The sequence below is a fragment of the Hylaeus volcanicus genome, chromosome 5 (assembly GCF_026283585.1).
Source record: "Hylaeus volcanicus isolate JK05 chromosome 5, UHH_iyHylVolc1.0_haploid, whole genome shotgun sequence".
In the NCBI taxonomy this organism is placed as follows: Eukaryota; Metazoa; Arthropoda; class Insecta; order Hymenoptera; family Colletidae; genus Hylaeus; species Hylaeus volcanicus.
Genome location: NC_071980.1, coordinates 1,072,636 through 1,085,217, shown reverse-complemented (window position 1 = coordinate 1,085,217; position 12,582 = coordinate 1,072,636). Strand labels below are relative to the sequence as shown.

General features: G+C 50.3%; 1 protein-coding gene across 1 annotated transcript in view; it reads right to left on the bottom strand.

Annotated features, from left to right (window-relative positions):
• Positions 1-3,239: 3,239 nt before the first annotated feature.
• The window catches only part of LOC128877126 (uncharacterized), a 36,352-nt gene continuing 27,009 nt past the window's right edge, over positions 3,240-12,582 (bottom strand). Inside the window, exon 5 of the mRNA XM_054124155.1 lies at positions 3,240-3,703. Within this exon, the coding sequence (XP_053980130.1) occupies positions 3,677-3,703 (27 nt within the window). The 3' untranslated portion in view covers positions 3,240-3,676. The remainder of the gene's footprint in view (positions 3,704-12,582) is intronic.

Below are 12,582 nucleotides of genomic sequence, written 5' to 3'. Positions count from 1 at the left end.
GCGGGGCCCGTAGGACGAGTCTACGGCGTCGAGTTGAATTACGAAAATGACGCATCACCCTGCGGCGGAGCGCGAATTAATTTTCGTTCGAAGACGCATAAATCGCATCGCGAGCGGGCAAATTTATTAAGCGCGCGTAATGACAAACACGCGCATATATTACGCGTGGCTGGACGTCGTCGTGGCGTGGCGCTGCGCGGCACGGCTCGGGTTTCGCTTCGCGCATTGGAAGTTCAGTAAGACGTCAACTCGCATTCTTCTATGAAACCGCGCGTCTCGTTTTGTCACGGTTAATGAAGTTACCAGCTCCGTTCCGTGCAACAGTGTGTAACGGGCTTTCGCATTCACCGGTCAATTCGCATTAGCATTATATACCGTCCGCCGATCTGGTAGCCGCGGCCGCAGTCCCCCATTAATCCTTCACCTTCCGCGCGCCGCCATTAATCACCGGCTTTATCATTTTCCTATCGTTTTAATAGAATGCACCAACGGGGGCGTTCGTCGGCGACCTGTATCAACCGAGCAACCTAAAGTTTTGTCATACCGAACAATCCGATTGACCCACTTTTGGGGCAGTGTTAATCCATTTCGCTGCTCAACTCTTTCGAAGAAAACTTCAAAAAATATACGCCAGCTGTCAAAATTATTCAAACAATAAGTGCATTGATACTTTTTTAACTATTCTGACGGAAGTAACGCCTCTTCTCGAAACATCTACGATCGCAAAGTTTTAGAAAAAGCGCCTATTTTTAACATTCCAAATTAGTGGGCCCCGCGCGATGTAGTCTCGTGAGAAATTCCTGCGCGAGCCGTTATGTACGCGAAAAGCAGAAATCTCGTGGTCGGTGTCGCGCGTAGGACGCACGTGTACCTTCAGCTGGGTGAAGGTGGCCGTGTGGGTGCGACGCCTAAACGCGCAGTTGGGTCAGCTAGCTGGAATTCTCGCGCGTGTGGGTCAGACGGCGATCGTCGCGCGCAGCTCAGGGCCTGAGGCCCGAAACGTACCTTCCTCGCATCTCTCCTCTTCCCGGCATCATTCAGGCTCTGCTATACTGCTCGATGCTCGTTTCGAAATAACGGAGACTCCCGTATTTTCTAAACTTCTTTCTCTCATAAAGAAAAGAAAACTAAACCGTCGAGTTCGTATCTTTTTTTCCTGCGGAATCGAACATTGTGGAGATACATCGCAATTAATGCTAATGAACGCAATAAATATGAAAGCAAAATGTACTCGAAGTTTCTAGAGTTCTGTATGTATTTCATGGCCATCGTCTACTCGCCATTAATGTTACGAAAGTATCAGCTGCGAATTGGACGATAAAAGTAATTTATGTATGCGATTGTACATGGTATAATGCAGTTCCGTGTACAGCTCCGAGTATCTTCAAATTTACTTCACATTTTCTTAATGGCACTGGTTAATTTTCTGTACTAAACATCTTTAAAATACGCAACGCGCGAATAATTTGCGAATAAATAACAATCAACGACGATGGAAATAGTCGAGAGTGTGAAATATGTTTGCAATTTGTAAAGTTCCTTCGTGTCATAAATGGAATGTGTTGTAATAGCCGAGGACAATAGGAACCTGTAAAACGTCAATTTTCTTGTAAATTGAACGGGATAACCTAGTCTGTTATTCGAAAAAAAAAAATGTCGCCCATCTGTATCCCACGCATAGATATCTCTGGCGTTCCAAAAACTATTGTAATCGAAACCCCGTTGCGCGCGTGGTTTCAATAAGCCGGAGCGGGATTACACGATGACGTGTTCGTTATTTAAAAAAAAAAAAAAAAAAAAAAAAAAAGACAGCGAAATGGATCGCACGGCGGTCTACTTACCTCCGTAAGCCTTCCTCCGTTCGTCCAGTGATGCATTTCAACGAAATCGCTGCGTTGTTTCCCGATATCGAAACTAAAGTCCGGTTTATTAAACGGAATCAATTACGAGCGACCAGCTGCGATATCCCGACTGCGACGATCCACGCGGGGAGGAAATTGAATTTGCCACGATTGGTTCGCGAGGGGGGCAAAAAAGAAAAAAGAAAAATCATACCTCGAAGACCCGGAGTTGTCCGTTGTCAATTTTAATGAAATTATTGGAACGCTGGTTACGCGGTTGTTCCTGTTTGCCAGTTGCCATTATCGTTCTGGCGATTGCACGCTAATAGACGAAATTAATCGAAGCGTGCCAGCTTCGACGAACGCCGTCGCGGCGTACGGCGATCTCCCATCCGCGGAGGCAAACTTTATTCGACGTCGCAACGCGGGAAGCCACCCACGCGAAGCGTAGATCAGTATCGACGCGTAATGTACCGCGCGATAACTTTCTCGATAAATAACCGGTGAATCGCTTGGCAATATTCATAAATTTCCGAGGTACGATAAGCTGGGATGGATCCTCGGTTGACGACAAAATTCGATGTTCGTTCAACTTACCTTCCTCGATCTTCGAGGGTAGCGATCAGACTATCATCGTATTGCGAATCATTGCATCGTTGTACTTCCAGTTTCCTTACCTCTCTAGAAATGAACCATTTGCACTCGAGAGGTGACTCTCGGTCACCGCTAGGTTCAACGCAGCAAATACGGATTTTTTAACCTAATCGGACCTATCGCGAGCAATTTTATGACCGTCGTAGCGACTTCTTCCGATTGGAACGAGACGACTCGAATCCCGACGACCTCGAGGCGCTGGCGCTGCCACCAGAGCTCGCGCTCGAAGGTGGACTCGATTTTCACGCGGTGACGGACCGAGGCGTGACGTCGTTCTCCTGCTTGACGGGGCATGAAACGCTTTCAGATAACGCGACTGGAAAGGACATTCCGGTAGGCTTTCGGACCGAGAACACGGCCGCCAGGGACTCACGGTCCGAGGCTATCTCTTTAAAAGTCGGTGCGTCGATGTTTTCAACGATCTAGCGTTGGCTCTCTCGAGCTAGTCAGTTGTTTATCGTCGAAACTCGAGGTGGGAGTCGCGTTGCAATTATATCTCGAAGAAACAACTTTACACGGCCTATAGGTCTGGGATAAATCTGGGTTACATCGGGTACTTATCGTTGGAACTCCAAGTGGGAGTAATGTTGCAAACACCGGCGAGTCTGACGCGAGCTGCCAGGTTGAACCCTTCCTCTTGACGCGATGCAGAGAATGTCTCAATTTTGCCTTGCGGGCAGAATCGAATAGGATAAGTTTACTACGAGACACGGGGTTCGTCATTGAAACTCAATGTAGGGGTATGATTGCAAGTATATTTCCAAGAAATAGCTTTACACACACGTTTTACAATATCTTGAACTTGGCGAGACTGTGGAGTAAACGTTGCCAAAGACACGGTCGGTCGCGAGAGTTGAAAAACACAGGGATCCTCTAAACGGGCTGCGAAATCGCGCTCGCGGTGCTCCGTACGCGATGCAGTTGCGCGAGGTTTGCGGTAAAAATTATATAAAATTAACACTCGGGCGAAATTAAACAAATTTCACCAGACGGCGCGCACGCCTCTCGGCCGCGTGAGCAAATATTACGTAGATAAACATTCCCGCTTCTGAAAGGATCCGCTGTGCTGGCCGCTTCGCTCTTTCATCCTCGACCTCTCGCTCCTTCGTCTTAAGCGCCTCTTCTTCGACGCGTGGGTCCTCGCTTCCGACAGCTGGCCAGGAAACGGGACATGGTTCTCCTTATCCCTTGGACTCCGACGGAATACCCTGCGAACAGAAAATTATCGCCTTCAGGTATTTTTACTTTTGGAGCCACTTGAAACATTTGTATGCTCGTAGCCTATCGCCATTGTTTCGAGGATCGAGGAATATTTGAAAGATATTAACCCTTTGAGTGCCAAGGAGGATATATCGCTACTCGACGCTGTAAGTGCTACAGCTCATTAAACAAATCAATTTTGCTTTACAAAAAAAAATATACATGTCGCATTGAGTAACCTCCTCCTTTTCGAAGTCGGTTAAAAAACATGCGACAGTGCTGCAGTGGACAACAGCGTCTCCTACTTAAACATCTAAAGGAAGACAGTTTATCGATGTTTAGGATTTGAAAATTACTGTTCGGCAAGCAATCCTGCTCCGAGTGGCCGTACAGCAGATGTCCAAAAGCTCCTCGGCCAACCCTCTGCACTGGAAAGCGATCTACCCCGGGTAACTCGCCTCGAAGACTGCGGATCTCCAACAGAAGTACTCGGCGACTGGAAGTAAATAACAGCGAATGTCCTCGGCGAGCAGCGCTAGCCATTGCAGCCCGACTTTCCGCATTTGCAAGACGATTTAAAAGCTGGCTGGACGTTACGACGACGCCAGAGCACCGCTTGACAGGTTCCAAGCAGATGTTGCGCAACTCCTTAACGACGGACGGAATGACACGTTGTAATGGTATCGATAACGCGAGATCTAAACGCGGTAGAGTGGAGAAAGCTAGTCGGGACACGATACTTTCAGGGAAGGACTACTTCGAGGACGACGACGATCATTTTTCCAGACTAGGAAGTCCTCGCGGTCCAGCATGTCGACCCAGTGTGCGTGAATCGGTGTCGGAGTCGCGCGTAAACGTCGCCTCTTAACGGAGTCTCGGTTGTCGTGAGTCGGCCTCTAAAAATAGCCTTGCGCGATGCTGCGAAAAATCACTGTTTTCACGATAATTACCGTCACTTAGTGGCCCGGCTCCTTTCATCGCAGCCATCCACGCGCGCGGCTCCGCTGTTGACGTACAAGACGCTGGCTTTGTGGTTGAGTAGGGTACACGCGGTTAAAGGGTACACCGAGTTGGAGACGTACAGTATTTGTAGTTTTTCAAGTATTCATCGCGGTGGTGCTGTAGATGGCGTGGCCTGACCGATCGGAGCAATTGTTGTCACGAAGATTGCACCAAGTTTGTTCGTCGTTGAGATAGTTAACATCGGTAAATTGTCTTACTTTTGCGCGTACAAAGTTGTCCACGGTAACGCTGTCACGTGCCTCTGTAGAAACTGTCGTTTAACGCTCTTATCATATAAGGCAGTGCACCATATAAGATTGTCTACAACGTGCATCCTAGCATGTGGAGCTCATTGCAGCCATCCTGTTCGAAAGGATTTATACAGTCGTTTCGTAGGTCTTCTGTGGAAGATTGTACCACGTTTGGTTAACGCTAGTCGTCTAATCGCGATCATCGATAAATTGCATTCCGGTTACACGGTTTGTGGATCACCTGACGCGATTCCTATGACGTTCAAACGAGGAGACAAAGTTGTCCACTGTAACACTCGTCACATGCTTTTGTAGAAGCTATCGTTTAACGCACTTAGCATTTAAAGTGTAACCGTACCGTATCGGATTATTTACATATGGCATCGTTACTCGCGGGGTCCGTTTTAGAGGTAACGCTGTTGGCATTTAACCGATAGTTCCAACGAAATAGTAAACTGTCGAGTAATTAGAAACTGTTAAACGAATCGATACTGTCACGTCTAAAATAGTAGATATTCCTTTGCCGATGAATACACCATTGTTCCGTCTACGTCAAAAATACGCAACGCATATAAGGCATCTGAAAGGTAAACGACCCTCTCTACCTCAGCTTATGACTGAGCTGAAAAATTTGACTCGTGGGCTCTCTAGGTGTGACAAGGTTTATTATAGAACGAGGCTTCCGAACGCGATCCGATTTATCTTTCAATTATCTCCAGCGCTGGTTCTCTTCGTTGACAATGGAGAGGATTCTGAAGCCTGGAGGCTAAAAACGCCGCGACCCACTTCGATCAGGATTCGTCCCCAACCGCACCTAGAAGCAATTCGAGGGTTAACCCAATCCTCGGAAGCTAAACGATCGGTGGCAGTCTACGTTGATAACACGATTTTGCAGAATCAGGGTCGAAGGTGCGCTCTGAATCTGTACGGGGAATCATCAGGCCCAAGTTTGCGGCCCGATACCGCGAGCCGACGTGTGTGGGCACGCGTGCTCGGATCGCAAAGGTCGAGCAATATAGCAGTATTCGGCCACCGCTTCTGCGGCTGTTGGTCCCTGTCGCTGCGAGGTCTCGCGGCCGGTTGGGCCCAGGACCCAGCACCCCTCACTCCCTTCTCCCTCTCTATCTTACTCCCGCCGTGTATTAGCGTCCGTCTCCGTTTCTTTCTCCGTCCGTCGCAGTGGTTCAAATAAGTCAAACCGCTTTTATTCTCGGTCTCTCGGATATTCTTTATAGCGGCGGTGGCGTCCCTCGGGCCCTCCCGGCTCGATACGTGTGCCGTATGTTATGAAACGCAGGCAGCAGCAGCGCACGGCGCAAACTACAAGAAGAAACGGAGGGCCCTGCGAGCCGGGGCCCTCGTGTTCGGTCCCTTACTTATTGGACAGTTTACACGCCGTGCGTTTTCATGTCCGCCCGTTGCACTCCGGATCGCGCGGGGACCGCGACACGCCTACGGAAACCCCGTGTGCGTTTTCTTGGCAATATATCAACCGCGGACTCGGGACCCGCGCGAGGCCCATTTATACATCGACGGTCCGAGCTCGGGGCTCCTTCAAAATCGAAGGGACTTTTGGGTTCTCCTCATGGGCCTCTCCAAAACCTCTCCAAATTTATTTTCATTATGGCCTCACTTTTGGAAATAATTGTTGAGTTCCTCAATGAAAAGTCCCATTAAACGAATATACATATCCGTGCCTCTGAGGCAAACAATTCTTTTTCCTCCCGACGTTTCGCCGTTATTCCACGAGGATGAAATCGCGTCATGGTCGAAAAGGGGGAGAAAAGGTTTTTCGATCGAGCCCCGAAACAGTATCGAGCCCGTGGGCCGACGCAAAGGTCTCGGGCGAGGTAAAAGGGGGCCCTGGCGTAAGTCTTCTGAAATAGCGGCTAATAATATGCGCGCGGAGTTTATGTCGTCGGTAGATTCATACGTCACGGCTTTATTGTGAAGCCTGCGAGGACTGGGGGATCCTCGTGAGACGGTGTTTGCATAAAAATACGCAGGGTGATTGAGCACTTTAGAAAATTTAAGAGCTATAGATTACGCGACAGTCGCGACGGAAACAATGCCTCGTCGCGGCTTCTTTCGATCCATCCGGAATTGAAGGGGTGTGCTGTTGCGAGGAATTTTGGATTTGATCGATTTCGTCATCGAATTTCTCCCATTGGTTTCGCTCTTTTTAGACGCACTGTGGTGTCTAAACGCGCGATTACATTCGAAGCAGCCTCTAATATTCTCGTCCCAGCTATCGGGAGTCTCGATCGCGATACTTCCAATTACGTCCAGCCAAGATGTCCTCGATACCCCCGAGGAAAGTGTCGGGGATAGGTCGACGTCGACGTCAACGGGGACAAGCAATCGGAAGGGAAGAAAGGTAGAAAGAAAAAGGGAGATGGCCACCCCCGCGGTGAGATCCGGTCGAGTAGATGATTATCGGGGCATATAGGAAATTGAAAGGGTGTCTAAGGAGGTGTCTAGCGAGCAGTCCGCGGGGGCGGTTTTCTCGGTAGGGTGGCACTCGACTTATGGGGTCTTAAGGGTATTCGGACACCCACACGGTGAGATGCTGCCCACCGATAGCCGGTTGCCCGCCTCGGATAATAGGTTCCACGGGTTTCTGTGGCCCGCAGAAGCAACCACCTTCGGCTTTCCTCTCCTGGCCTTCTTCCTCATCCCCGACCGATCGTCGCCGATTCATGCCCGTCCTTTTCTTCTTTCCGTCTCGCGCGCGCACCGTCAGGTGCACACCTCTACGCGTTCTCCGATCGCTATCTGCCAAATCACTATCAATCACTCGCTGATCCAGACACCGGACGCTCAATGAACCAACCTTCGAACCGATCCCCGCTAAGCCTCCTTTCTTCTCGCGATAAATAAATCGGACTAGCGACTTTAACGACCACCCGTCTCTTTCTCTCCCCCTCTCGCTATCCCTTGCTCCTGCTGCCATTCTCTCCCACCGTCTCGTGGACAAAGCCTGATTCTAAGGGACGTCGCGCGCACACCGAGAATGAGAAAAGGAAAAGGGTTTGCTTGAGCTATCGAATAAATCGAGCTAGCGAGAACAAAAACGATAACGACTTCCTCGCGATAGTTTGACTTTCTTTTTAGAGCGACCTACACCTCCAGCGATGTTCGAGGACAGGAAGAGTCGGACTCTCGTTAAGGTTCTCCGTAAAATTTGGTAACCTGCTCCCGCGCGGCCAGCCGATCATCGATCATACCGTTGACGGGCCTCAGAGCAACGCGCGACCGAATCGCATCTGGCACGGGAGTCTTCGGGCCAGAGGCAGACAAGCTCGTCAAATCGCAATTAGACGGACGATTTAAAACAGATTTTTCATCGGGGCCCGGGCTATCGTTGAGTCGCTCGCGGATTTTTTCATCGTTTACTGCAACGATCCTCCGCGGACCTCGATACAGGCGAAATGGCCCGAAGCGGAAACATTGCCTAAAATACCGAGGCAAGTGAAAGAATCGAGCTAGAGGAGTTGGTCAGTTGAGGAGACCTCTTCCACATTTTTACGATCTCGGTCAGGTAGAATCTCGAATGCTTGGAGCGCTACAGCATTCGGTGAAAGTGGCGAAAGAACTCAGATAATTACCCTCAGGGGCTGTAGATATGTTTGATAGTAGCTACAGTATGGACTTAGCGATCCCGAGGTACCCGAGCTATCGGCACGCGATTTATAAACGATCTAAATTTAAGCGCGCGCCACGAACAGAAGCACGACTTCGCCTATACAACGCTTACCGTTATCCGGACAGCTGCGCCCCGATACGCCGGACAAATGCGCGCTCCTTGGCCTCCCGATTAAATCGTTCGATCGGCTGACGTCTCGATAGAAAAGTAATCTATTCTCGGACATTGCATCGGTTCGTGAGCAACGCGTATTACCAGCCAAACGAGTCGTCAACTTTCGTTGAAAGCTCCGTCTGTCGCTTGCTTTCGGCTGGCCGTGTCGTTCGTAGAAACCGCCGATCGATGACGGAACGAAAGGTTCCTCTCTAATATTTCGATCAGGTTTATCATAAAGCAGGTTGCACGAGTCGTTGCTCGGTTTGAACCGAGCTGCATCCTGGAGAACGGGTAGGCGAAATTTGGTCGGTCTCACCCTACGTGGCGCGTCGCACAGAGGGCTTACGAGCGTCGTCTTTGATCGTCCATCATACCGTTGCTCGATCGGAATCGAACTGCAGCCTGAAAGACAGGTAGACGAAACGTGGTCGCTCTCATCCTACGATCGCAGTAAAAAGAGAGAAGCAGGAAAGACGAAAGAGAGGCGGCGATCGGATGAACGGCAGGACAAGACAGGCTTACGCAAGCCTCATACCTATAAGTTAAGATTAACCTTGCTTAGCAGCGCGGAGGGGGCACGGGGACTCGGTCGGGTCCCAGGCTGGCTAACGAACGAGGACATTTGACGGGATTAATTTATGTCCAGTTTGGTAACCGAACGCACCGATACGAGCGACCATATCAGGAGAGAAGACGCGGACGGGAGGGGGATCTATCCGCGTACAGGTATCATCGTACGTTCGTGTTCGACCAGGGTCATCGGTTTTAGGGAATAACGAGTCTCGCCTCCGACATTCTCCCCTCCGTGTCCCACTCTCTCCCTTTCTTTCCTCTCGAAGAGTCTCCGGACTCCTTTACTCGTGATCTCGTACTCGCTCTCTAACCCGCAAACCTATCTCGAGGGTTAACGGTGAATGGGCGACCGCGTTGCCAAACCGGACACCTTTTTACGCCCGATCCTCTCGCGCAGCTGGCAAAGAACTCGGAAAGAACGACCGCTTTTGCGGCCGATTCGAGTGACCTCGACCGATATATCTCTTCCTACTCCAGAAGAGACGCTCCAAGGGGGTGTTTTTCGTCGACGATGTCCCCAATTCGACGGGAGTCTTGCTCGTTGTATCGATAGTTGTATTAGGTTGTCCTCAAAGTTCGTGCCACTTATACTTCTGCTACTCAAATTAATTCGTGTAATTATCAGTCGTCTCCAGGCAATCAGGAACCAAATTACCAACGTTCCGAGGCGCCGAACGAAGGCGTTCGGGTCGAGGGAAGCGTGTTCTCGATATTTAAACCGAGCCTGACTTTCCCGTCGAGCCGAGCGACGTATCGACGGTAAGCCAAGGTTTAAGCCTCGATTTAAATCCGCTGCGAAAGTGATGCAACCGGTCGCAGCTGTCCGCTTACCGTTTTACCCAAAGTACGTCTAAGGATGCCGCGCGGTGTTACCGGTTCCACGGGACAAGCCTTATCTGGTGGTCAATCGCGATCGATCGATCGGCCAGATCGCCAAGCTGAATGTCCGTCGCCGATAATGGCCGCCGCGGATCATTTCTGAAAAAGTACAACCTCGAAGTCTCATAGGAGTCACGGATGCAACGACTCGGTGCATAGTAACATAGATAGCGACCATGGCGAGTAAAACTGTAGAGTGGACACGTCGCCATGAAGAGTAACACTGAAACGGTCGACAGCCCCGAGAACCACCCTCGCTTGCGGGTCGATGTAATTCAACAATAACCGCAATATGCTTTCTCTCGCGGTAACGGAGCAGTATCGTTTTATAGCCAGAGCGGTAACTTGGCAGCGGACTGCCGCACGGGGGATGTAAGGCCCCCCACGTGCGCGACGAGGGGGATGGATCACGTCTACGGCCTGAAATGAAACGAAACGACAGCTCTGGGTGTAGTTAATGTTCCCGTTTTCGCGGCTGGTCCCCGAGAGGCGTTCGAGCCTCTGTCCAAAACTTTCTCGACCTCCGCTGGTTCTCGCCGTCCTCGAACACTGAAAAATCCCTCCCCCCCCTACGCCCCCCCGACGATTCGACACTTATAGCCAACAAACATCAAACGATGGATCAAAACTTTTAGAATCATCTAAATATGCCAAGCTCCTTAACTCGTGATTTTTAAAATTTGAACTTGAAGTTGCCTTTCTCTACCGTTTCGACGTTGGCGAAGATGATTCTCAAATACCTCGACATCATGGAAGAAAATTCCGAATAATGCCGCGTGTTTCACGGAAAAGGGGGTGAGATATATCGAATGGATTCGACGGAGCTCCGGCACTTCCGTCCCTCTAGTAGATTCGAGCTATTCCAGAATCTCCCCGAGGTTCCGCTGCGACGGGGTGTCTCGCGATTTATGCAAAATGGTACGTGGCTCCCTCGGGAGCTCCTCGACCCTCCTATCTAACACGTGCGAGCGAGGTTCGCGGGGCCCTCGATGCCACCCCCCTAGGTCTTTCTCGCTACTGCCACTCGAGGCGGCTAGATCGGCCCTGAAAAGGGGCCCCCGTACCTTCGAATACCTCAGACGTATACATATATCCGCGAACAATCTCGACCCAGCTGCTGCGAAACCCTTCTTTCGGAAAACGATTCCCTTCTCTGGCCTCGGAGACCCTCGGACGACGGATAATTACCAACGGAAAGGCTTCGCTATTCCAAAACACCTCGGAAATGACGCAAGAAGACGAAGAACGAAGGATTCATCGATAGATATTTCGGTATCGGATCCTCGAAGAGCGAATGAGGTATGCGAACGTCGTACCGAGTTTAAACAAACGTATAGCCTGTTAGGGGCGAAAAGAATGTTAAGTTGGGAAAGAACAATCGAGCATGATTGTACCGTTCTCCGATCATACTTATCGTCGATTCATTCGACGGAGACTCGAGGAATTCGAAGGGACGTCGCGCGAGCGTAGACAACGGCAGACATGCTTCGAATCGTAGGGTGTCGGAATAAATAGGCACTTACGAGCCGGATGATCGAGGGACCATGGATCATTTAATTTAATTAGTTCGCGGGGGTTAATAGTAAAGATAAAGGTGGCTGGCCTCGTGTTGGATATTATAGAGAGTGGTCGAGCGTCGTTTCACGCTCGCCCCCGAGAATAAATCGTTTCCCTTCTGCCACTCCCCGCAGACTATGGCAACGGGGACTCCCCCCTCTGGACGCGTGCTTGAAAAACTGCCGCGCGCTGCTTAATTTCGAGCAAAGCGCTAAAGCTGTTATGACAGCGGCGGAGCACCCTCTCAGCTCGCGGATTAGGCCTCGTGTTTATGCTACCGACCGTAGATCGCGAGACAGTTGATTAGACAGAGATGGCAGGAAGAACCCAACCAGTGGAAGATAGCTGATAAACCTAACAGTCGTCGGATGAGCACATTTTTCGCGGAACCTTCGTAAGCTCCATACTCTCCCGCGTGGCAGGAGAACACCATGGGACGCGTCAGGAGGTCGATTTAATTTCATAAACCGCAACTGTTGCCGCAATTCCGCTCGAAAGGGAGCAGCGCGACTAACAGTTACGAGCTCGACCTCCTTCTCTTAATCGATCGTGCCTCCTTTGTTCGGATCCGCGCAGGAAACTCCTAAACAGTTGGTGCAGCGACGATATTATGTATTTCAACCGTGGTTTCTGAATACTATGCAATAATACTATCTTCCTGACAAACGAAAGACCGATCGTTCAAAGCTTCCACGTCCAGTGGAGGTCCGAACTTCACCGAATCCAAGGGACGAAATCTGTCCTCAGCCTCCGCTTTCCTCGAACGGTGTCGTTCCACGGCGACGGTCGTCTTTTTGCGTCCTTCGCGAGGAAGGACGAAGCT